The sequence below is a fragment of the Strix uralensis genome, chromosome 22, assembly GCF_047716275.1.
Source record: "Strix uralensis isolate ZFMK-TIS-50842 chromosome 22, bStrUra1, whole genome shotgun sequence".
Classification (NCBI taxonomy): Eukaryota; Metazoa; Chordata; class Aves; order Strigiformes; family Strigidae; genus Strix; species Strix uralensis.
Window position 1 is genome coordinate 6,305,598 of NC_133993.1, and position 26,549 is coordinate 6,332,146.

Here is a 26,549-nt window from a genome sequence, read left to right on the forward strand (position 1 = left end):
CACTGGCAATGCCCCCAGCACACCTCCGGTCGGCTGCGCTGATTTAACATAAAACACCCCACCTAAGTGGAGACAAACAGCTCCTGCACCACCAGCGAGCAGAAGCACTTGCTGAAAGGTGTGGGCGAAGCTCTAGAGCTCTGCCTGCCTGAGCCGGTGCCTCTGCATCCCAGACCTACTTTTGCACCACTGAGGGGAAGACTCAGCAGCTCCCAGTACAGCAAATCCTGCAATGGGAGAGGAGGAAAAGAGACTTGGAAACAGAGAGAGCTGCCAGTGTATTTCGCAAATCCTGTGCTTAGATGCTGCCTCTTCACACCCAGAAATGACTTCCCCCTGCACCCCCCAAAACCAAGTTTATATATATAATATATAGCAGAGTTTAATCAGACCAGGCTTCCTTTCTTGAAAAACATCTTAGTCAGCATCCTTGTCTTGTTCTCTGGAGCAACGTAACAAACCACGAGCAATGAGAATGGAGAATCTTTTTTCCCAGCTTTATTTTTTTTTTTTTCCCTGTGAAATGTTATTTTCAAGAAATCACAGTTTTATAAAGTGTCATTCGTTCAATACAAGCTAGTCATTCCATCTCCTTCACCCACGCCAGTCCTTCCCATCCCAAAGACATTATCAGCTTCATCTTGCTTTGCCAACAGTGATTTTTGCAGAGTTTTGGAAGGAGCTACATGACAAGAGCCATCTGTGTTTATCACTCCTACTGCTATTTGTCCTCCCAATCCTGAACCGGGGTTCTGTCCTAAAGACTAGTTATGTTGTTATACACAATTTCAGCCAAATTTTAACGTGAATAACAAAAAGCTTTCCTGACTTTCGCTTCTGTCAGTATTGCACAGCCAACCTTGATCTGGAAGCTGGACTTCTTATGCTTGTTACAGCAAAAATGACCAGCCAGATTAAGAGGAAACTGTCCTGGCAGCAGGACAGAGTCGAGGAGATCCCAAGCTGGTAGGTAGCAAAACCATGAAAACCCTGGAGATACTCCTGAGAGGAGAACCACATTTCCAGACAGTAAGAAAGCACCAGTGGTTTGTGGGATTAGCCGAAGTGTCTTTCCCAGCTGGCAGGGACTGCCGAGGCCACAGCCCGCTTGTCTGGCCCACTGTCACATAAAAGATTTGTTAGGTGGAAATCTGTAGCCTCGCTTCCTCGCTTGAGGTGGCAGCAGAACAGGACTGAAGGTTTTGGACAAAACAAACAGGATGGAGAGACTGGCTAATGCTGGTGTGAGTACAGGAGAACACGGACATCTCCATCTACCCAACAAAGACATTCTGGGTTCACAAGGGTTTACTGCCTTTCACCCCGTCGTGTAGGTGGCCCGAGATTAACGTTAATGCTGTAGATGAAGTGTAAAGCTCAGAAGTCCTGTACACAGAGGGCTGCTGCATCCTGCCCTACTGCTTGGCAGAACTCGAGTCTAACACCGATGCACAAAACCGTTACACCTGTACGTCGAAGCATTTTGCAGACAACAGTGAAAGCCACGAGACGCAGCCTTTGGGGGGGGGGGGCACAGACCATGCTTTCATATTGACACATCACCAACAGCGATGCGTCATACTGACACATCACCAACAGACTCTTCTTAGAAACAACCAACAGGTTTTTCTCCTCCCCCCGCTCAGAGGAAGCCCAGGAAGGGTGCCAGGTGTGGGCAGTTTGGTTGGTGCACTGAACATGTGCTTGGGAGCTCCTGGGAACCCTGGAGAGGCATTTTGATTTCTCCTGCACCAAAGCTTACAATTCTTAGTAGTTTATGGCATCTGAAAAAAGAAATCGAGCCAACCTACCCATTCCCCCCACTCCTTCCTGGAAGACATGTGCGTAATGTGTTAATTGTTTACTAAAAAGACTCTTAATGTGGCATTTCAGATATAATTAGGTGCCTGTTGTGGACAATGTATTAAGTGCTTTAGAATAAAAAGTGCTATAAAAACTATACCCATAGTGGTGACAGGTTTAATTTTTCTTCGAGAGTTCCACTTTTTTATCACATCACAACTTCAGTTTTCTGAATAGGGATGTCACTGCCTAGAGTATCAAAACCCGCCAATGTTCTGGGAGACCAAAGGGAAGGATCTCAGTTGTTTGAGGAGCACCGGTCCTCAAAAAGGGAGGCCCAGAGTATAACTTTTCCCAGCTGTTTTCCAAGTGAACTTCACTTGAGAAAACCACCAACATTCCTGCCCCGTTGTGTCCCCCAGAACCAGCGTGGATCTGGCAGGGCCCACCTTGCCTTTTGGGAGCTGTTTCTCTATTCAGCCTGGATGTAGACAGCCCCTGCTCAGAGGCTGCTGCAGTTGCAGTGCTCCGGAAGAGCCCCAGCACCCCGTCGAGTGACCGTGATTTCCAGGCGTGCAAGGACTTCGAGCAGTCCTGAACAAGTACACTCACAGCTTACACCTCCCTCTGGTTTTGTTCTGGGTTATAGAAGGGCTGACAACACCTGCCTGTCTGAATTTGACCCATGCAGTTTCAGTATACTCCAAACAATTCACAAATCAGTAAAAAAAAGTTCAAAGCTTAAGGCATTCTGGGCCCAGCTGCCCATCCCACTCCGTTAACACATTTTGACGTAAGGGGAGCAGTACGAAGCCTCACGCCAGTCTGTAGGTGCTAGTGAAGACAGGCTGAGCTACACACCACGCAGAACTGGGGCGTTGGCCTCCAGCGGAGGGGCCGAGCAGCCGGCCGGGTTGATAGCTGGGAGTGAGATTTTTATAAATGCTGCAGCAAAATTCAGCCCTTGTCTGAGCTGACTGAGCCACCGCCCCTTCCCCCTGCGGGGGCAGCGGGCTGGACGGGACGGTTCACGCCAAGTCCCAAGTCAGTGGTGGAAACAGGAGGGAGGAATACAACCCCTCCAGCCTGCCCACCAAGGAATACCATGCCCTCCTCCTGCCCTACCTGCCACACAACGTTGGCAGCAGCACCAGCTCCTAAGTCGGGGAGGAGACCTGAAGATGAGAGCTGCAAGCAAAGCTCTTTCTGGGAACAAAGATCTTTTCTGATTCAAGAAGGAAGCGTCTGCGGGGAAGGGTGGGAGGTGAAACCAAGAACCCAGCTAGTTACCGCTGTCATTTTCCCCATGCAAAGGGCTTGAGGTAGAGATGATGCTACCCAAAGCCTACAGAAACGTTAAGTTTTTCCTCCAACTAGAAGGAAGTTAGCCAGCTCCCCTCGGCACAACCAGCCACAGCTGCACTGAAGATACCCAACCTTCTCCTTTGGGCAAGCCCAGCAACTACCGGCTTCACCTCGGAGGCTGAGCGACAAGAGTTCTCATCCAATCCTCCTATTCTCCTGAAAAGCACAATCGCATTCCTCTGAAAAGCAGGAATTTCCACCCACCATTCTCAAGCTCAACCTAACACTCACACCCCAAACAAGTTAATTCCCACTGTTCTGGGGAACATCTAAGCTCAGGACATGTTTTGGAACTGGATCAGAACAGACAGCAGAAGTGAGGCCCGAGAGCAGTGAGCTGAACCGCTATCCTACTTCAGCACAAAACACCAGCAACTGCACTTGGTGCTCCATGGCAGGGGTGGTTGGAAGCTTTTGCAATTCCTTCTTTCAACAAGGTAAAAACCTCCAAAACAGGAACGGTTTCATGGCCTGTTCTCCAGCTGACCGTGTTTGACTCGCCATGTCCAGCTGACGCTGCAATCAGGGGCAAGGGTGCACTGCAGCTCAATACCAGAGTCGGGGACCTCCATGTCGTAGTGAACTGGCTGGCCTTCTTTAGTAACCAGACTGAAAGCAGGGACTGGTATCTGTGAAGCAGAACAAACAGATCTGAGCGGCACTTCAAGTCTCTTCCGGAACAGAATATCCCCCTATCGAACCCAGCAAACAGCTTCCTAACCCAAGAAAGGCTCCTGGAGAGAGGTTTGTATTTGGCAGGAACATCCTAACCTTTTCTTGTAAGAAAATATCTCAGAAACTGGACTAGGTAACGCTCACCCTGCTGCCGAACTGCCTCACCCAAGTGTTTGACTATTGCTGGTGGCTCCTGAACCAGCTACATTTGGGCACCGTGAATTTCTCTGCAGGCTACTGATATTTTGCTTTGTGCTGTCCAAGAGAACAAAGCACACCAAAGACAACCAACACCACTAAAACATTTTCTGGACTTGTGCAAGCTCTTTGTTTAGAGATGATCACCACATTTTACACTCATCTGAGTCACAGTCCCCCAAACACGCAGGAGTTTCTTTCAGGGACTGCCGGAGGCCCACTGTGAGGTTCACTGGAGTCTGCCAGTATCTCCTCCAACCAAAAAGGTTAGAAGCATCACAGCCAAACACAGCTCATTTCCCTTAGCTGATATTACTGCTCTTGATGAAAAAGTCATATAGTGATTCTTCTTCAGGGAGAGAGGAAAGAATTTATCTTTATAGCCGAGGAGAAGAACTTTTAAGCTGCAGCACGGGCACTTTCTATGATGGAGGTGATTATGGTCCCTATGACAATTAGCAATGGCTTAGGATTCAGAAAACACCTTCTGGTATCACACTCATAACAGCAGCACTAAAGTTATGTTACTACATGTGTCATTAGGATCTCTGAACGGACTTGTGGGTCGCTGGTTTTAAGGAATTATGAGGCTGCATTATGGAGGAAATTGCTTCTCAGACAAAATGCTTTTGTCTCACCTGGCTGCTTATCCCAGTGGCAATGTCTCCCACCTTTGTCCTGTGGAAATCCCTGATGTGTAAATTTTCTCCACTTAGCAACTGGATTTGGATTTTTACTCCTGAAACGCACAAGAGAAGTCATTAACTTCTGCTGTCGGCATAATGACTTCACGGTCCAACACAGAAAAATGGACTAGCAAGGCCCATACATCGAAGAACTTGTTTTTGTCATTAAGCATCTAATTTATGTAGGTCTTTCGCTGAGCATGGAGGCTTGCTGAAGACAACAATGACTCACAGAGCAGAGCTGGATTTAGCAAGAAAGCAGCTGAAGAGATGTATTGATTTGCACAACATGCCCTCAGAATTACTTTGTAGACATTTATAAAGCATATATTCTTGCACATGGCAGTTGCACGAGGCAAGGCATACCAAGCTGAACCAGACTCCACGCGTTCTGCAACTCCTCTGGCTTTTAGTAGATACAGACTTGAGTGCCCTCCACCCATCTACAACCAGGGACAGACTTGGCCTCTTGACAACCCATGTGCTTTTAGGAGGGTCTGTGCTGACACAGCAACTGAAGGGTGAGAAGAGCTCAAAGACTTCATATCCCAGACCCTCTAGATACTGAGAAAATTATACCTGACATTTATCCAAACTTTAGAAATTCAGACTCACCGTTGAAATAGCTGGGAGTGTCCGTGTGCCGACTGCGGTTCAGCAGGTTGTTCCAGCTGAAGCTCTGTCCATCTGCCTGGCTGTTCCAGGAGTGAATCCCAGAGCTCATAGTGTCCCTCAAGCTATGAGAAGCCTTCATGGAGTTCTGCAGAAGTAAGCACAAGCTTGTCAAAGGCTCCTAAAGAAAATGAGCTTGCGTAAGACAAACATTAAAAAAACCCCAGGAAGAAAAAAGTAGAAATCCACGGGGATCTAAGGCTGGGTCTTGAGTTACTCAACATTTACCTGCCATCTAGAAAAGGCAATGAATAGCAATGCATCAGTTTGCAGACATAATAAGATATTCTCAATAGTCAAATCAATAATCTGCTGAAGAGTTGGATAAGAAAAAGAGGGTTTTATCGTACTGAGTGCCAGGAGAATAAAGCATCAGATAAAATTCTAATGTCAATAAGTGACAACACACAGGAAAAACAGTTAACTGTACATAAACAGCTACAGACCCTACACTGCTGCACTGCTTGGAAAAGTCTGTGCTATCTTAGAGTCAGAGAAGGTCAATCTGACAACATCAGCATTGTGGTAAGTACCAGTCAAACGTCAAATTAAATGTTAGGGTTAGGTATTAGGGGAAAAAAAGAAAAAAAAAAGCAAAGTCACATCCCACGCTGCACACCATGTTGTGTCAACAGCTGAGTTACTGTACAGAACTCTGCTCAATTCTCCTCAAAAAGCATTAGAAGGCTGAGAAGAGGAACAGAAATAGGAAATAAAGATGATCACAGTCAGAAATGACTCCTGTAGATGGCAGGCTACACAATTTTGGACTCTGTGTCTTTGAAAACAACGATCGAAGGCTTACGCCCTTCCCTGGTTCAACAAGCGTTTCTCACTGGTATTTCCTACCTTACGAACACCAGAGACAGAGCAAACAAAATTAATTAAACTTAGTATTTAAGTAACTAGGCTATGTAAGTCATTAGTATGAATGGGTTAAAAGAAGTTCATGGAGAACAGATCCATAGGCTGGGAATCAATACCCAAGATTAGGGTCTCTGTTCTTCTGCCCTATTCTTCTGGTCTTTCCCTAAACATCCCCTGAGTGGCCCTTCCAGGAGGAAGACCCTGGGCTGCTCGGTCCAACTCGGGGCAGCTCCTATGCTCATCACTGCTTCCTCAGTTCCTTTCTTCTGCATAGAGAGGGCCAAGGCCACTGAGATCTTCCCTATTTACACGCTTGATGCTTACTGTGAGTATGCAGTACAGGAGAGCAAGTGGAGGAAAGGGATGCATGCTGGACAGTAAACTAAAGAACAACTACAGTCCTAAGTGTCCCACTGTCCAAGGACAAGGTACTCTCCAGCAAACTGGGTATCAAAAAGCAGCAACAAATGTAAGAAACTCCAGATTTCCACTGGCCACAGGTTCCAGTTTCCCCGAGGAGGTCACTCTGCCACCCCCGACACCCACAACAACACACCCAGCATCCCTTTACACTCACCTTCTCACTGGCATCTGACACAAACGGGCTGTCGATGCTGAGACATGAAAGCATTTGTTCTTGCTCTTCCAGCGAGTAAGGCTGTGAAAGGCTGTTCAAAAACAGTTCTGCAAGCAAAAGGAAAGAGAAGGAAGACATTTCCAGTGTCTCCTTTCATGCCTCCCTGCTCTAATCACAGTTACTGCAATTAACACCCAAAGCTTCTTCACCATTATCTAATGAACACCGATATCAGTGCTCGCAAAACATGACACACAATTCATCTGCTAAGTAGAGGCTCCGGCCACCACTGTGAAAATAGGGGAATGGAGCCAGAAAGGACAGATGAATTGTGCAGTGACATGCAAAACGCCAGAGACAGGATCAGCACCCAGAATTTCCCAGTTCTTGCCTCTCATGTCACCTAGACCTAGTCTTCACTCTAGACCCACCCACATTATACCCAGAGAGAGGTTGAACTTATGTACCAACTCTTGCAGTAACTTGCCCTGCTAACATCCAGTCCTGACAAGGCTGCTGAAGATTCACAGCCATTTGAGAAGAACACTGACCCCCAGCACCCCCTAAAATGCCATTCCTCAGATCCAGGACAACAGGTACACTTCGAGACACTTTCTTCCTAGCTTGAAGTTTTCAATTCATTTACAAAAACTAGAAAATATGGGATAAAAAAAGTGAAAGGGGCAACAGAACTGGACTATTACTTCACTGATTTTCACGCTGAATTTACTGCTGGTTTTCAAATTCAGGATTGCTGTTGGTAATCAAATTCATTGGCTGGTGGCTACAGGCTTTCCAATGCCCAAAACAAAACAGTTGCAGACTGATTTTAACTATACTGCTTCATTTGACATTTCCCATCCAATAGGCTTATCCCTTTATTAAAAGAATTATGTTTGAAAACCTAAAATTTCAGATGAAGTTGGAATTGCAGACACTGTTTATACGGTGCACAAGTCTGAAACTGGCTGGTTTTGGAGAGGTTCCTGCACCTCTCACAGAAGTTCACTCCACTGTTCAGAGAGAGTAGAAGGAAAACCTGACCACTACCTTTGTGGCATATTTAATTGGTTAAGAACTACTAGTTTTGGTAATTTAAAGGAAGGCTGAGCAATTAGTGTTAAGGAGAGAGGAACTATGAACAAAATGACATCCAAGCTCCAAACCCACAAATAACTGTCAAGAGGCCAGAAGCAAGCAGCTGTATTTTTATCATGCTCTCAAGCAAAAAGCTGAATTCCCTGCATAGCACATCGCTTACCTATTTCCAGCTGCTGAAGCTCTTGTTCTGAAATGGTTGTTGCTCTCTCCGCATGGCCGCAGGTCTTCAGGGGGAGAGGAGTTGAGGAGAGAGGTGGAGGATCCCAGGTCTCGGATAACTCCTTGCACACATTCCAAGGGGTTCCCTCGACCTCCTCTGTTCGCTCCAGAGATGGTGGTGGTAGGACTGGGCTCGCACAAGAAACTTTGACTGGCAATTTTGGGTCAGAACCAGTCTCAGAAACTGGGCTCACCGTGGGGGACAGGGACGTCTGTGGATTGTTCTCTTTGTTCAAAGATAAATGTCTAGGCTCTCTGTATTCACCTTTCCAGGGGCTTGTCACACCTCCCACTACAAAAACAAAAAGCACACAAACATTATCAAATAAAGAAAAGAGAGGTAAAAATTTTCCTTCACAATAAGAGTTTCTGAACTGTGAAATGCCCATCTTCAAAAGACAAAACCAGATCACCTTTACAAATTCTTGCTGTACTACAGAACCTTTCAGCAGGATTAAGTTGAAATAAATTATGGCTAGTCTTGGAGGAAAGACTGGACTAGAAGTATGAGTTCAGGATGCAATAAACCTCTGCTTTCAGTGTGGCTGCATAGCAGGCTCCAGCTCACTAGATGCTGTTGACTCTTCAGCTGAATGAGCCCAGCCACAGCACACACCTTAATAAACCCACATGAAGCACGACATCGCCTGCTTCAAGCAGAGAAGGAAGAGCGAGCATGTGACAGCACACAGGAAATTTTCATTTATTTTGACGAGAAACACCCGGCTGTGGGCAAAAGCTATCAACCCAAAAATATACATCAGTGCTGAAGCCTGTGCAAACGATATCCTGAACAGTAAAACGCACTGATATTTCCCATAGGGCCACTCTGACATAACTAGCAACTGGCCACTTTACCAGTGCAGATAAGAAGCTTTAGATACAGGACATTGCTACCTTCTTCAAGTGCGACACTGGTCTTAGTTTTCAGCTCAGACGCAGATGCTCTCTGAACAGGCTCTTTCTCTAGACCCATTTTAATAATCTCAGCAGTGAGAGGGTTGCAGGAAGGTGGAATTTCCCTCAGAGGAGGTGGCTCTTTAGCTATCTGTGTAACAAACAGGAAGTGAAAGAGGTTAGACCAGAGAGGCTTCATTTGATTTCAGAAAGGTTCTTCCCACCCTGAGAGTGTTTCCAACTGAAATTACAGCATTAAATGAGAGACCTGAGCAGTAATTTTATTACAGCTGAATGGCTAAAAAGTCACACCCAAGTCATGAGCAGGATACGAAAGAAACAGCCCCAGCATGTGTAATACACAGCAGTCTAGAGAGGCGTAAGAAATGATCAGCTTCCAAGCAAGGTTGGCATCATCTTAGATGCCCAGCTGGCTCTCAGCCAGCCTTCCTGAAATGACTGCTCTCTAGCTAGGTGTAATGAGATTTTTAAGGCTTATTTACCTTTTACTGGAAATATGTCGGGTCGCTTACCTTTAGACAGAGCGGGTGATTGTAATACTGTGTCCAAGGGTGGCACCCGTTAAGCATATGCAGCATCATACAGCAGCTGCTCCAGACATCCACTTTGGAGTCACAGCGCTTTCCCATGACCACCTCCGGGGCCATGTGAGTCTCTGTGCCAGGCACATAGTTCCCTAAAACCATTCAAATGAAAATTCACTGCATGTAAACTAGAGAACTGTTCCAATGCAACTGCTGGGATGACTAAGGCAGCCTTGTTGTCTTTTCAGTTAAGTGAAAAGTTACAAGTCACCTTATAACTGTAAGGTCACAAGTCACCTCAACCCAAAGATCAGCATCACGTGCTGTTATAAGCTGTTCAAAGGCTACATCCCCTTATCAGTCTCATCCCTTACACATACAGTAGGTATAACGCTCCCCTTTCCAGCAAATCTGGGAGGCAAAACATGACCCTCCATTGGTGAGCTCAGCAGTACAAAACATATCCTTCTCTTTCACAGCTGCATGAAGAAGCACTGTAAAGTTTAACTGCTCGAAAGTCAGTGAGGAATTCTGCTTTGGTGGATAACAGGATTCTTCCCCAGCTGCTTAGTGAGGTTACATGACAAGTTTCGATGTGGTTTCTTGCAGGGACAAAACACTGAATGTAATATGCTGACATAATCTTACAAAAAACACAACAGACTTCTAGACTGGGAGACAAGGACCACTTCCAACCTTAAGTTCATTTAGCTGCCAGTGGGATACATCACAGTAATACCAACAATGCAACACTGTGAGCAATGTTAAGTCTGGAAAATACAGTTGCTTGCAAATTAGCCATATGTAAATGTTCAAAAAGAAAGAATGAGTCAGTAGGGCAATTCTTTAGAATCGCAGCAGAAGATCCTTACCTGTGACCAAGCACTTTCCCAGGCCATCTGGATGAAGGTGAGCAGAGTGACCAAAGTCACACAGAAGAGCCCTGCTTCCATCATCAGACAAGAGCACATTTTCCGCTGGCAATGAGAAGTTTTTCATTAGTCAGTCTCCTTTGTATTATGGTCACCGAGATGGAAAAAAAGTCAAAAGCCCATAGAACTACAGGTTTTTGAGCCCAAACCAAGGTCTATGACTCCTATGGAGTGTCACAGGCTTAAGCAAGTACACATCTAGAATTATCTCTACTTAAAAGCTGCCAATTATCTGCCCTGGACATTCCTCTACCCCAGCAGTGGGGCAGCCTGGGCAAACAGCCTGTCAGATCCACCGGATGACAGAAAGAAAGAGGTGACAGATACGATACGCCCAGCTGTTCAGAACCAAATTCAGCTCAAATCTCAAATGTAGAGCTGAAAAGTCTAGTAAATAACCTTTTGTCACTCAGTAACTTGATCTCCAAGTAGTTGGTGTCTTGTAAAAAAAAAAAAAAAAAATAAGGAAGAACAAGGTACCTTAAGTACCATCCTACCTTTTACATCTCCATGGAGAATGTTTTGAGCATGAAGATACTCCAAGCCCTCTAATGCCTGGCCCAAATAACTGAGGGCTCTGTCCTCTGGCAGGCAGCCACTCTGCTTAATTAGCTGACCTAGTGAGCCACCTAGAAAGGAATCCAGAGTCCATGTTAGCTTATCTTTAAATTCTTCCCAGCATCAGCGTTCCTTGTTTCTGATGAAGAAAGAAGAACTGCCAGGTCTGACAGCCCTTATCTTCCACACACGGTCTGTTCCTTTTGTTTATTGCCAGAGCTCTTACTGCCCACAGAAACTGGCCTCTTTGATGAAGCCTTTTGCTTCGTGTCAATTTAACGATGTCGCTTTGTGTCAAAAGCAACTACATCAGACACTTCCAGGTGCTACTGATCACCAGCTTGATTCTTCACAAGCTGCATTTTCCATGGTCCTGGCTGGAAAAAGGAGCATCAGGCAATGGAAGCATCCAGGTTTGCTGATACAGTATCCCCCTGTTGCAGCACAATGTGCTTTACGTGGTGCCATGTAAATAAACATGAAAGCAAAAACCAGCACCAGCTGTGTGTTTTAGCGAGAATTTGCAGCTGCTGCTCAAGAGATATACATCTTGAACTGGAGTGAGGCAGGACTGGAAACGATTCCCCCCAAGAAAGACCATTGCTACCCACCAGCAAGGGTTACACATACCCATCCCAACCCGCTCAGGAATTAACACTAGGGACACTCGGGATACATCAAAGAATTAACAGATGTAAAAGTGGGGCAGGAGGAAGAGGAGATCAATGTCCGCTGCATTCAACAGTTACTATGGTGCTTCCATTGTGGTTGTTCCTTTCTTACCCTCCATCAGCTTCATGAAGATGGTCACCCAAGGTCCTTCCTTCACAGCTCCATACAAGGGGACAACTTTAGGACTCGTTATTGCAGCACATGTCGTTAACTCCTCTGCACGGAAGTGTTCAACTTGCACCTAGAGAAACAAAAAAGCACTGAACAAATTTTGTGATGAATCCTGACAGAATCATCCCTCCCTGATCCCTGGGTCAGAACGTCCTGCACTGTTTAACAGCAGAGGCACAAGCATAACCTTCATTAACAGAAATCAGTGAGTACAGCAATAAGTGGGAACACTCAGAACGATTCTGTACAAGGACGACAAGAGTCCTTAAATCCTCAGTGTCTGAGTAAAACTAAGATTTGTCAAAAAAAGATGCCAGGTTGCAATACCTCCAGCTTATGGCTGAGTACTGGTAATCTTCAGGAGGAAGATAATTTCTGTCTCAGTTAAAAAGGTAATACTGACAACTTAAGCATTCTGCTTTCATGAAAGAAAAAAAAATAATCTAAGAATGGAGCGGTACTTGGCAAAAATAAAACCTCCCCAAAACAGCCGGGAATATGAAATATGGCCACAAGCAGTGATTGACACTATCACCTTTCAGGTGGTACTCAGCCTGCACACAAAAATGGTTAAAGAAAAACTTTATTCACTAAGTTTGGCCAAATAAAATAAAACGACAATTTGCCCAAGACCGGAAGGAAAACATAAGTCATTGAGATTCTGATGGGAAAAGGATGTATCATGTTTCTTCACTGTCAGCAATCCAGCTAGAGCTAGTTTTCTTCAATCTCAAGAATTTGGAGAGCAGGTGCTTACAACACCAAGTTTGGTGAAAGAAGGTCAGGTAGTCCCCTTCTAACACGTGCAGGCAGCAGTAATTCCAGACAGTTACTGATGTAAAATGAAATACATCATACTTAGGTGTTCAACTTGCATGTTAGAACTCGCTGGTTTAAGACTTTGGTCTGAGAAGATGTATTTCTGATCTACAGAAGTATCCTTTGAAATCCTCCAGTAATTAGGAAAAAAAAATGGTAAGTTTGAAAGATTTCAGCTTCTCCTACTCTCATGTCTTTCTTTTTGGCATTACCGTTCCTCCTTCCTGAAAATATACCCCACTAGTAACAGCTATTTCTCCTAAGACTGTGTATTTGCAAAATGAACAATAAATTTAAGTAGTTACATACTGTCAAAAAACAAGCTAGTCATGTTGCCACAAAATTCCACATCTAAAATGTGAGGATAAAGAATAGGAAATAATTTTCTACATGCTTTAAATATGTTTGCTGCTATATAGCTGACAAATGAAACGGTTAAAAAACTGGATAAGCTGACTTAGTCTTGCCACTTACATCTTTCCACAGGCAATACATCAAGTTGAGACCAATGTAAACAAGAAAAAGCAAACTTTTAAAATTGGAAAATGCAAGTTCCAATTATTTTTGCATATAATATATTTGTACTCAAGACAAACACTTCCCACACACTCACTGAAGTTTAATATTAATCTGAGAAACATTAGTTCACAGAGGTGATGAAACTATTCAAGTGTTAAGTTCAAACAAAATAGTTTACATCCTCATCATCTACTTGCATTATCACTGTGCCCTCACCTCTGAGGCCCCGCCCCGGCTGCCTACAAATCAGTACCCTGACTCAAGTTATATTCCACACGCTTCAGACATTGTGTGACAATGGCATCTCTTGGTGTACAACAGATTATGATGCCAGCTTCTGGACAAATACACATCCTCTGCGGCATCTGTAACAGAACCACCTCGTTACAACGTGCCAGTACTGCATATGACACTCACTGAACAGATGAAAGCTTTCTCTAAGTGCTTACCGACTGCCTGATTTTTTTCCTGCTTTATTCCTTTTTCAACATAGACACACCTGCCATGTCACCATTTACACTAGACGTGTTTTAAGATGAGAACAGTTAGATAAGCCGTTTCTCCCCCGCAGTCACTAGGAATGCACTTACAATCTTCCTGAAATCGCTGCTCTCTTGGTCTGTCTCAGCACAAAAACCAGGATCCCTGGTAGCACGCTTTGAAGGCCAAATGAACCTATTTCTGGCTGCTAAGCTTGACCCTCTGTGCACATACAGGTTCTCCATCTCCTTCTTCTCTCCATGCCATCACCTTAAAGTTTTTCCTTGGACATAACCCCAGCAGCATTTCACTGTGACTGTACAATAAGGTACCTACAGTCCATGTAGCCAGAAGACTTTTTTCTCCATATGCCTTTTTGTGTCAGGAAACCCACCCTTTCTCACACATAATTACCTTTTTGGCAGCACACTGAAATCCCGTCTGTTTGTCCTCTATTTTGTATACTTCTCCAAAAGAGCCAATGCCCAAAGAACCGTGACACTTGGTCCAATGAACCTCTTCTCGGTACTCATAATCCACTGGCTTTAGCTTCTGGAAGTTAAAATCAGAAAACAAGATGAAGCAAGGAAAGAAAAACTTAACTGTTGAGCTCCACAGACAGAGACCAACATTTTCAGAAAAAGCACAATGATAGATATGGCCCTCTCTAAAATCCCTGTACAGAATTACTTCTGTAATTGAGATGAAACGATACAGGAGGATCTATTTGATTTCTGTGGGCTCTGTTTGATCTAAATGAGTGCACCCCATTGTTGTAAAGAAAGGCCACCAGTATTTGGATAGCTCTGGAGTTCCAAACTATTCCCTTCACATGCAGGACATAGTTAGGAAGCTAAATCCTACAAACAAAACAAGATTCACGTAACTAAATGTAGACATCTATGTGTGAGCTAAACCTTTTTTATAGTCAGAGACTGAGATTGTGCCTTAGGTCTCAGTGTAAATATATTCAGGCAGGTAAGTGACACCCTGAACTCCACTGACAATACTGACAGGGTCACACTGGTTCCAGAGAAGAGTCCTCTAAGAGCAGTTTAATGTGGCAAGAGAGGACTGAATCCAGAGGAAATGAATCATGCCTCTAAGATCTACATGCATTTGCTCTGCCCAAGACCTGAGTTTGGCAAGGGACAATGGGCGAGCTGCTGGCTTCCCACCAGAGGCAGCGGAGACACTTTGTGCCCCTTCACCATCTACATGTCCCTGGTTTCTGTCTGTGTCACAGTCCAGGTCGTCTATAGCCAATAAAACACTGCAGCCTGTTCACCTGCACGGCCTGGCTTCTCTCACAGACAAACAGAGGACATGTTTGAAGACTGACTAAGCACAGAAACACTTCTCTTAGACAAGCAGACATATTTTGTGAATGAGAGAACAAATTAAAGCAGGGCTTTACAGCCTTCAAAAACCAAACCCGCATCTGTAACTGGCGGTCTTCAACCATATCAAGAACCATTCAGAAAACGCAGTCTTGTCACAGAAGCTAGCACATGGATGCAGATTCTCTCTCTTCTGAAGCCCAGGAGAAACTCTGCCTTCCATGACACTAGCACGCAGGGTCAGAAGATCACCTCATTAAGTAGCACGCCTTCGTTTTCATCTGCTTCATGGAATTGTTCCTTCGGGTCCAGGCCACCTCCTCTCCACGTCTTGGCTAGGCTGGCTAAATTTTGTGGTTCACCGAGACTCACGCTCCCCTTCAAGGCGTCCACCAAGTATTCTTCCACAGAAATCTTGTCCGAACTGGTTTTCATGGACTGGTTGATGCATTTGGAGAAACTGTAGTCGAAGTTTAGGCCAGATAAGCGATGCTCGCTGTCCTGATAGGTGAGATCACCATGCAAGTACGTCTCCAGAGCATTATGTTTCATGGCATGCAGGGGACTGTCCAGATGTGGGAAATGAGGGGGTATTATGTTGTAGGGAAAAGGATGGAGAGTTTCAGGCTGTGGAACACTGTCCCTCTGATAATGCCGTTTCCAAACATGATTAAGGCACTGAATAGGGCTTATCAACTTGTGCAGTTCTGTTTTGTATTGGCTCCTTGGTGAATGGAGTTTGCCCGTGGACAGAACTTTCTCAGGTTTCTCAAATGGCAGCGGATCATAGACCAAGTCCTTGTTAAATTCTGAAACCCAAAAGCTGTTTCTGTAAAGAATATTTTGGTGTGATTCATCCTCCTAGAAAACAAAACAAAACAACTGAGCAGGAACCTCAATATAGGCACCCAAAATTCAACCAAGAATTGTTAGGAGTTTGCAGGGGTCCCAACAGTACAAAAGGAAGGCTTAAGGGTTCTCACCTGGACGGGAATTGGGGTGCAGCTCTCTTGTTCTGGAGTTCTGGGACCTCGCCTGCCAGCAGCCATTGTTTGTATTTTCAGCTTGGATCTTTTCTTGTGACGTTTCTTTTTCGTCTTACCACGATGCCTCCCTCTCCAACAGGTAGGTGCCATCTTCCCCTCCGTTGCATGGGCCACATTGTTAGGGATTTGATCGAGACTGTCTGACCGGCTATTGGAAACCAAAATGCATGAAGTCTCTTAGATCTGATGGTGAAAGCACACCTCCAGTGAACAATTATGACCCACAGAACAAGAATTAGGAATTCTGCCTTCTGAGATTTAAAGCATAGAGAACAGTAACATAACTTCTTGCCTTCTAATATGTAGCATTTTTAACTTGAATATCAAGGCAGAGCAGTATATCTGACATTGTAAGAAAGAAATACGGGGGGTGTGGGGGGAAACAAAGCATTAAATCTCCCAGGATTTGCAAATTCTGCAAGGAACAGCAAGACTAGACAGCAAAGTAGAGGGAAAAAGCACTGAATGTCTCCAGGTTTCTTTGAGACAATTTGTGTCTATGATTTATAGTGAACACAGAGATTATATATAAATGTAATCTATTTTAGAAAATTGCTAAAATTAATAAAAGTGCTCATAAACATCTGCTCTATTTGAAAGAAAAATAGGCTTTACACCAAAGCAAAGGGATGACTAAGTGCACTTAAATAAAATAGCTTCAGAAAGCCAGAATGTTCTGGCATGTAAAGCTCAATACTACAATATGATTTCTAGGAATCACACATATACAAACCAGCACTAGCCAGCATGCCAACCAGGGGTGTGTACAAAGAGATGCAACTCTCAAGAGGAACATTTGCTTGCAGTTATTCAATACCAATCACAGTAGTTGGATTTTTTAAATCAAGTTTTAAGAGAAAACAGGATATTTGATCTTCAAATGAAGAAATCATACTTGTTCTGTTGATTCAGAACAATGATGATATATTCATCTGCCTTTACTGAGCACAGGCAGCATTCCTCTCTCCAGCTCCTCCTCCTGTTTCAGTGCACCACTGAGTGCTGAAAGATGCCGTACGAGTTCTAGGTGATGGCATTACCACACTGCCTTGAACCTGAACGTATAGCTGGTGTGCATTCCACATAAACTCCGTAAGAAATGGCTCACTCTGCATGTCTTCATTGGTTCATGGGAGAACATCATAAAGTCAGTGGGCAATGTCAAACCTCACAAGGCCAGATTCAGTGTCTGAAAGCTGTCAGAAAACAGGCAGTACCGAATTCTATATCCCAGCCACCCACTTCAGAGAGTGCTGGAGCTGCTTGATAAAGCTCCAGTATGTGCCCCATAGGGCACATATTCTTCATGAAGAAAAAGTGGCTCACCCCCGATGACTTCAGGAAAGCAAGTCCCAGGCCTCCATTCTTCCACTGCAACGTTACTCCCCGTTTACCACTCTCAGCTTCTCTTCACAACACTATTCTCTCATCCCCTTTTGTTTATCCTCCCCAGAAGAGAAGAGGTTCCTTTTTCTCAGGACTACTTCTAGCAGCAGCCCGTTTCCCACAACTTCCCAAAGAGAGTAGTGTGACATGGTTTCAAAAGCATCAGGACAGTTCAGTTTAAAAAGACTGAAAATTTTCCCTTGGATCCTTCTACTTCAAGCCCATGAACCTCAAAAAAATCACTCAGTCATTTCAAAACAGATTTGACCACCCAGAAATAGAGGCAGAAAACTACAAGGGCCAGTAAATCAGCAGCCATTGACAATAAGACAGTGCAAGGTGTTTCAAGTGGTTTTGTGCTTAAACTTATGTTTTCTCCTAACACAAAAAGGTTTTGAGGAAGATGTCTGGGGAAAGACACACCCTTCCCGAGCCTCAGACAGAAAAGCTAATTCAGACAGGAGTGCTTTTGGAAAAAATGTTGTAAGCACACAGATGCAGGGTGATTTGGAACAAGTCAGCACCCACAACAGCGAAGGTGGGTATTCACGTTCAGAGGTCTCTCACCTGTAACGCTTACTATGAGCAATAAAGGATCTCTCTGATAAAGTGGGGCTGAACTCCTGACTGTTTTCACCTGTGTGAAAGAAAACAGAATCATCACGTCTTCAGTATCAGGCCGAGTCTCTCCTAGTAACAACTGGACTAAGAAACAACTCTACCAGCTTGCTAAATCAGTGATCCAGACAAATCACCAAACAGGCGTGCCACATCACCCACACCATGTTCCTCCTCCCCCAGCATTACACAGCTTCCCAGAACTGCAGTCTCCTGATCCCCCAGCTCTTTCCCCGACAGCTTTATTTTGTTTTACTTCTCTTTTCCCCCCCTCTTTTTAAAACACCTTTCAGAAGTCAGCCAAGAACAGATGACCCAGCAGGACACAGATTTATAGTCAAAGCAGCTAGGTGCAATGGCCACATGCTGTTCTGTTATTTATGCTTTATTCAGTGGATGCTGCCACATTATTATGAGATTTCATGAGCTTCCTAAATAGAGACTGGGATGTGTCACCAATTCAACTCCACCCCACTTCGGATTACAAATAGATTTCATCTCAGCTCTCCAGGAGTGCTAAGCGAGTGAAATCTCATACTGCATTACACATTCCTTTTTCTCAATGAAGAGCAGACCGCCCTGCTACTTACATTCTGCTTGGGCAATAATAGAAATTGATGCACAGCCTCCTTCTGTTTCTTCTTTTGCTGTTCCTTTGGTAATTACATCATTCAGGATTTTCCACTGACTGTGAAAGATAACCTTCTCTGAATCTTCTACTTTGCAAACACTGCTCTGCTTTTCACTCACTGTCTCCTTCAGCCCCTTGGTAGCTGTGAGCTCCTTCTTGTGCTTGACGGGTGGATCAGGAGCTCCTTGACACGTAATTCCCATCACTGCCATTTCACAGGTTCACAGGGTCACTGAATAGGAACAAAAAAACCAAAGCAAAACACTTGTCAGAGTACTTCACAGGCAGAAACAGCTTCAAGTTCATGAGAAACAGGAGGCTGCTGAAGGTATCAGATTACTAAATCAAACCAAGTTCCTACCCAACCTCTGAGCATGGAGCTGAAAAAGAACTGAAGATTGCCAGCTCTCCATCCCTGACTTGTACCACCGAAGAGCTGAGTAATCAACGTTATTCTCAGTACTAAAAATATGAGACCACACAGGTTTCAAAGGGAAATTTATTTCTTGGTATATTCTATTAGCTTAAATACAAACAGTGAAACCATATAGAAGAGGGAACTCTCGTATCACTGAACAGGAAGAATATTCACATCAAAAAAAAGAAAAAAGAGAAGACATGAAAGATTTTCTCCTAGAGTGCACCTAGGAGAAATTACCTGGTGCTCTCACACCACATAAAACAACCATAAAATCCTGCTAATTGCTTTCTTCCTTGTACTCAGTCACCCTCAAATCCATTTCTCATTTTTCCTTCCAATGAAACAAGGCTAGGCAATCAGCCTGCCCATCCATAACTCCTCCCTCGCTCCCCTTCCTTCCCCTTCATTGCCAATAACTTTTGAAATCCTTGGTCAAGCCGACAAAGTAGAGCTCTTACAGTGTATGGGATCAATGCAAGTTGGTGTTGGATAGAGGACAGTGATGGTGCTGGAAAAGACGATCCCCTCTGCTTGGCAGCAGCTGGCGAGTCAATCAGCACGGGCTGCTAGCTGACCAGTTAGCGTAAATGTAGCTCCAAACAAGTCCCAGCACATGCCAAATCTTGGCCAATTGGCAGCACAGAGGAAGGTGGAAGGGAGCCAGGGGTGGAAAGGGAGAAGCATAAAGCAGCATGGAAGCAAGGCACTGCGGGACAGGACAGGGGTATATTGTGGGGTGAAAATCAGGAACGTGAGAGTCAGGAGGTCCCTAGAACCACACTGAACACAAGCCCACAAGAAATATGGCTTTGGTTTAGGCCCTGATCCCCCCACCTTGGGTTCCAGAAAAGTTAGAACAGTTGTTTTAAACCAGAATATGCTCTATTGCCCCTTGACTGTAGAGGTCACTTCCTTGTGCCAGTCCTCTCACAGCTCAAGGGCAAAATCTTAAAACGAACACTTCCATCATTAAACAATCCATGAAAATTCAGAAATCTTAGCAGACACATACAGGTGTTAAGTACCACAAACCCAGTATAAGACGAGGAGGAGGGACATTTGAACCGAGGCCAGCAAAAACAAGATCTCAGAACTATTACAGGAGCACATCTTTGACGCTCATCAGTTTAAATCTGCACCATGGATTTTCTTTTCCTTTTTTCTTTCTTTTTTTCCATGCCTTGACAGCACCTGGGACAACAGGACATTTACTCTAACAGGCTCCTGGCAATGCACAGATCAATCAGTAAAATGACAAAACTAGTGGGTGCCCCGTGCCTAAAGGACCACCGAGGAAAGGGGAAGGGAGCCCTTTGGGAGCCAAGTGCACGAACCTTGGTGTGATGTGTAAATGAGTCACCTAACAACCTGGAAGGTATACAAGGAAAGTCAACAATGACCACATTCAGCGGCTAAACAGAGAACAGCTGCTGTGCAAAAGAAATGCTGATGACAGTATCCCACTCATTACGCCCGTCCCGCTCCCTCTCCTCTACAGAAATTATGTCAAATCTCAGTGCTGTAAAATAATCCCTTGGAGCAGCAGAAAGAGAGCCTGCCAGATGACTAACCCAAGCCACCAGTGACCAAACTGACAAGTTCAGAGCTATTTTTATACTCACTCTCTCCTGTTTTGCATTAACTCTGTCTCTCCTTGCCCTCCCCTCACCTTCAAGGACCTTCAAGGTCTGCAGCGCAAACCCATCCCATCACCAAAAAATACATAATTCTGCAAGTCATTCCTCAGTTTAGTTAAAAGACAACAGAGGGAAGGGAGAAGCAAAACTGCAAGTCCTTGTCGCCCTCTGAAATGGAAAAGAATAACAAGGAAACATTACTGAGATTAAGGTCAACAAAGCACATACCTCACTTGCTGACTGAAAAAACCCAAGAGGTAGCTATTGTAAGCAACGTCCTCTAACCCAGCAGCCGCCAGCGCTCAGACAGTTTAATGTGTGACTCAGGTCTACAAGGCTGTGTAGGCACAGAAGCTGCAAGCCCAGCCCAGTTTAACTGTTGCTGCACAATTTTCAGGTCCTCATAAGACTCAAAACCCCAATTCTTTTTATGGTACGTACAACAAAGCATAGTTGGCAGAAGCGATTTTAAAAAAATAATAATGAAAACTTTTAAATAATTTTTGAAGCAACTTCTCTTGAAGCTACACATTGAGAACTGAACAGGCTAGATTCACCTCTGTGCACTTGGAGGAGGCAGCAATCCAGAGAGGTGCAAAGCATTCGTAAGCCCCATTAATTTGGATGTAGGCACTTGGTCTCTCAGGCCCAGGCCCCGTGTGCAGCCCTTCTCAGGGAAGCTCTAGATAAAAGGGAGCGTTGGGAGCAGTAACTGGGTACCTCAGGTTCCATGGCAAGACCACTAAGAACAGGATTTACCCACGTGAGACATGCTGGAGCTGCGGTTTCAGCTGCCTATTTACTTGCCACTGCTCCAGGATGAGCACAGCTTCCTGTACAGACATAAGTTATGTACGTGCAACGTGAGGAGCTTCAGGTTATTGAGCTGGAGGGTGGTTGTTTCATATCCCAAACTGCTTCTCTGGTTTTCCAAACCTCCTCTCCCTCATCCAGGTCACTCAGACTCATCTGTAATTCTTGATTTCAATATCCCTGACTTTCTTCCTTCTGTAGATGTATGTATGGGCTCATTAGTTTCAAGGAAGAAAGGGGAAGTCGGGTAATAATGGAGTAGATAAAAGTGAATACTACACTCCCAACCCACAATGGGCTTCTGCTAGCAGCGTTAAAGACTACTTGCTCCTTATCTTCACTAAGGTTTTACACTCACCTCTGGTTAACTAATGTTAGTTCTCACTGCTGTAAAAAAGAAAGTGTGTTTTGACAGAATGAAAGCCAAACACAGTATCAGTTGTGCTGTGAAGGCACTGGTCCGGTGGCAGTGGCAAGTCCTCCCTCAAATGTCTGTGCTCCTGTGAGAAACTAAGATACTGGATAAGGTCATCTGAGACTTGTGGGGAGTCAGAATTAAGGAGACACTCAAACGTTATTAATATACGAGATAATAACCATGTGCTTTCTGCTCCTTTAAAACCTCCTCCCTTCACCCTTCTCTAAACAACTCCCTCTTCACCCTCTTCAGCTCTTCCATCTCAACTGGCAGGGACCTTAAAAGAACATTTCTTTGTTTCACAAAGTTATTATGTATATAGAAAGACAGACTCATAGCCAGAAAAAAGTAATGCAAATAGCACTCCAGCACTAAACCACTCTGCAGCACACCATAACACAGGATCCTGCTTGGTCTGCCTGGGTCAAATCTCCCTTGCCAATGGCTTTTTGGAGAATTTCAGTTAACATTTGTGGAGAAGCCCATAGATTTTGTTAAAAAAGACCTGGGAAAGAATACACATAAAACTTCCTAAGTCAGCTTCAAAGTATGCAGATTTCTTCTCCTAGTCTGAGTGCGAATGTTCAGCAGCAGTTTCACATTGACATTTAGTTTGAAGAAAAAAAAAAGAAAAAAAAATCGTGTCTCGGTGAGGTTTCCCACTTCCTTATTGAGAAGAGTTTTATGAACAATGCATTAACTTAGGTTAGCCTTCTCTTTTGCAGCTGCTACTGGTTTATTAAAACAACACAACTAGCATTTTAGCAATGTTTCTTTGCTGACCACTACAACAAAGCAACAGCTGGGAAGAGCCAGGAATGTATGCATCACTAGAGCAGGGAATGTCAGCTGAGAAGAACATACACCTTTTGGGGACCTTCCAGTCCTAACAACTATCGGTAAGTGTTCCAGAAAGTGCCCAGTCTGCAGCCAGAAGAACCTCTCCAGAGTATTAGCTAGAAAATCATCAAACATTGCAAAAAACACATTTCACCAAAGAAAAAAAGGAAGATGACACTTGTTAAAAAAATGAATCATGCTAAAGATCTGGTTTGTGGCCCAAGGAGTAGATATATATGTACAACCCCTTCAGAGCCCAGGCACCACTTCCCTTTGTGCCTGCCTCCTCGCCACTGTCCTTCTTGCTTGGATGCTATCGATGAGCTTCCTTGCCTGCCCACGTTTCAGATGGAACTGAAATTAAGACGGTTCCGTTTTCGGCTCTGTCAGTTTAAGGCATATTATTGCAGCATGGGCCTGGGGTGGTTATTTAAACAAGCTCAGTGCTGTCAGCAAGGAGAAGTTTCAGTTTGTGTCAAAAGGGACTTAAAAAAAAAAGAAAAAGTTGTAGCACTCAACACACACCCCTACCTTAAAACACACTTAAAGCCATTCTAAGTTAACATGCTTAACAGAAAAAAAAGACTTCCCTTGTGTATCTAAGAGTTCCAAAGTAAAAATAAATAGAATGCCTGACTGATTAATATACTGGTGAGTCAGATCACCAGTTGCTATTCCAGGATGCTCACAGCCTTCACCTCCTTTTCTCTAACCAGTGTTATCCATTCGTCTGTACAAGGGGCTCCTCTACAATCCTGTCTGGTTCCTCGCGGTCTCTCGTGTACTGTCCAGTCCTGCTGCACACAGGTTTACCTGAAGATCACGGGGTAAAGCTAAACTCCGACCTAAACCACCACCCAACTGCCCGTTTGAAGGATTTCACTATCAGCCTTATGTTCGTAAGTTATGTTACAAATGAGAGTAAGTATGTAAACATATTCTTTAAAGTGGTTTGATAGTAAATACTTCAAAATCCTGTTTCAGCCATTTGTGTTGCTTACTGTAAACATCAGGATAATGAGCTTCAACCGTCTCTTTAGTTGCCAGACATTAGTATCCTGCCATAGTTTGGTTACAGAGTCTGTAGGAAAATGTTTGACTGAGTTTAACCATCAGCAGAACTTCTGAAAGTATCTAAACACACCTATCTTCATTTCCTCAAGTACAAGCCTGAGTACAACTCACCCCTTAACAATTCTTTTCATGTTGTTGAACAAAGATATAAATAACACCATTTGCCCAGAGTTTATAAACATCACCGCAACCCCATTCATTCAAAGAAGTGGCTAATTTTTCCAAACTGCTTTCCAAGCAAGTATAACAGAAAGCATCAGAACAAACTTCAACCTGACAAGGTTCTACCTTCCAGTCTGGCTTAGCTGTTCTTGCACAGGCTTTCAGGACACTGCTTAACGACATCCTGGTTTTTAAGACCCATTTGTGGAGTGAAGCTATTTCCTAAATTATAACAAGATGATATAATAAAGCACCTAAATGGACAACTTCCAACAATAACCACAAACACACATTAAAATCAATTCTGCCCAAGCAGTCAGGACTGAGTTTTGATCAGATACTACTATATATTGCTTTGCAGCTTTGAATTTTCAATCACATTTATAAAATGCCATGTAATTCTACAAGGAAGCAGTAAGGCTCAAATGCCAGGCAAAACCAAAAGTTTAGTTAAATTAAGTATAGATAGAAGCATCCCTATGTAATCTTAATTTATGATTGGTCCTGCAAATTCCATTATGATGATTTTATACTATAAAGTAGAAATATGAACTGACTGGAGTAGTTGCTGACTGTCCAGCCTGAGCAAACTCCCATGAGACAAACTCCCACATTAAGTGCAGAAGAGAATTAATTGCCTTTCAGACAAGCCGAGGTCCATGTTCTTCAGGGCCCAGGGCCCTGATGTCACTACACTGTCAGCAGTAAAGCCCAGTTTCCTACAGACTGTAGGCCCCACATGGCCCTCACAGGCCTCCTTCTGGTCCCATGTACCCTCGTGATGTCCCTTCCCCAGCATCTCCAGACCCTTTCCTAACTCAGGTCTCTCTCACTCTGAGCCAGCAGCTCTTCTGGAAACTTAGAAACCTTTCTGTCTTCCAGACCTCTACCCCTCTGTCTCCACCAACAGATCTGACTGACACTTGTCAGCAAACTTCAAAAGTCACAGAAGAAAAGTTAAAGAGACAGCATGGTCTCGTTTGCCTCTTAGCAGTCAGAGTAATAATCAGACACCACATCGCTGTTACAATAAAAGCTCAGCTCTCCCTTCTCACATTTAACACGGAAATAAGAGTCGGGACAGACAGCAGCAAAGTTCATTAACTCCAGTGATGTTGGATCAGGCCCCACAAATCCTTTAAGTTTTTTGGTTGTTATGTGTTTGTTTGTTATACTCCTTCTTCACAGCATGCTACACAAAGATTCAGTCTCTTATAGCAGTTAAAATTTAATAGTTAATAGCAAATGACTCATTCCAAAGGAATCTAGCGGCTGTGCCAATAACAGATTTTAACTTAGTTAAAATGCAATAAAGCAGCACGCTACAGACACAGATTTCAAAGCCCAATTCGATTATTCTCATCACTAATGTCACAGCAACTAAGCTGCGAGTTATTACTCATAGAAGAGTTCAGAAAGCCAGTTGAAAAAAGAAATTTAGACGGTGTTTATGGATGCTAGTTTCAGATTGCTGCTTCTTACATGTGCGGAGCACTGAACACATGTTTCTAATGTAACCGATTAAAGCAGACAGGAAGCATCTGAGATCAACCACAGCAGCAACTTATTAATCAGCAAAGAAGCATTTTAACCTTTTGCCAGAAAAAAGAAAAAAAAAGAAGTCACGTCAAAGAGAAGCGCTATGGCTAGATGCGAGAGGCGAGCAGCCAGGCAGTTTAACTGAACTTCAGATCTTATTCAGTTGTGTATTTGGATTAGCTGATCTCAGGCCTGCCGCCTCCTCCCCTCCCCGGGGCCGGGGAGCGCTTCGGCAAGCGGCACCCAGCAGCACCCAAGGGACACGGCAGAGTCTGCGGCTTCACCTCTTCTCGCCGGCGGGTGCTCCGGGCCAGGCGCGGCCGGCGGGGGACCGGGGAGCTCAGGAGCCGGGAGCGGAGCTTCCGAGCAGCAAAGTGACACCCAGGCTGTGACCCCCCCGGAGGGCGGCTCAGCGCTCTGCGGAGAGGCCGCTGTGTGCGGCGAGGGCGAGCGGCTGCAGCGGCGGCGGGAGGAGCCCGTTAGCCGGCAGGTACCGCTCAAAGCTCCCCGCGGCTCCCGGGCGGCCAGGGGCCCTTCCCGCGGCGGGCTGCGGCCGGGCCGGGCTCCCTCCCGCCGGGGCCGGGCAGCGAGCGGCGGGCTCCCTCACACCCTCCTCCCGCCGGCGGCCGCGGAAGCAGCAGCAGCAGCGCCGGCCGGCAGCGGGCTCCGCCAGGCCCTGCCGGGCCGATGCGCTCCGCAGCTCCCGAGCCGACCGCCGCCCCCCGGGTCCCGGCCCCGCTCCGCGCCCCCCGAGCGGCCGCACCTACCGCTCAGCCCGGCGGCGCGGCACAGCCCGGCCCGGCCCGGCGCGGCCCCTCCGGCCTCCTCAGCGGCGCCCCGCTGACAGGCGGCGCCCCGCGCCGGCCCC

At 45.0% G+C, this 26,549-nt stretch overlaps 1 protein-coding gene across 4 annotated transcripts; it reads right to left on the reverse strand.

Moving 5' to 3' along the window:
- Positions 1-480: 480 nt before the first annotated feature.
- On the reverse strand, positions 481-26,549 carry MAP3K14 (mitogen-activated protein kinase kinase kinase 14). 4 transcript variants are annotated; one of them, XM_074891753.1, is made up of 16 exons: positions 26,449-26,549; positions 18,737-19,009; positions 18,096-18,165; positions 16,080-16,290; positions 15,349-15,957; positions 14,171-14,308; positions 11,879-12,008; positions 11,035-11,166; positions 10,478-10,582; positions 9,594-9,757; positions 9,061-9,211; positions 8,105-8,455; positions 6,844-6,950; positions 5,343-5,487; positions 4,680-4,780; positions 481-3,797 (listed from the first exon to the last, which is right to left on the reverse strand). In XM_074891753.1, the coding sequence occupies exons 2-16, from the start codon at positions 18,987-18,989 to the stop codon at positions 3,633-3,635; spliced, it is 2,832 nt and encodes a 943-aa protein (XP_074747854.1). In that variant the 5' UTR covers positions 18,990-19,009; positions 26,449-26,549; the 3' UTR covers positions 481-3,632. The 4 variants fall into 4 exon arrangements, with proteins under 4 accessions (XP_074747854.1, XP_074747856.1, XP_074747855.1 ...); XM_074891755.1 differs by lacking the exon at positions 26,449-26,549 and adding an exon at positions 25,966-26,434; XM_074891754.1 differs by lacking the exon at positions 26,449-26,549 and adding an exon at positions 21,064-26,434.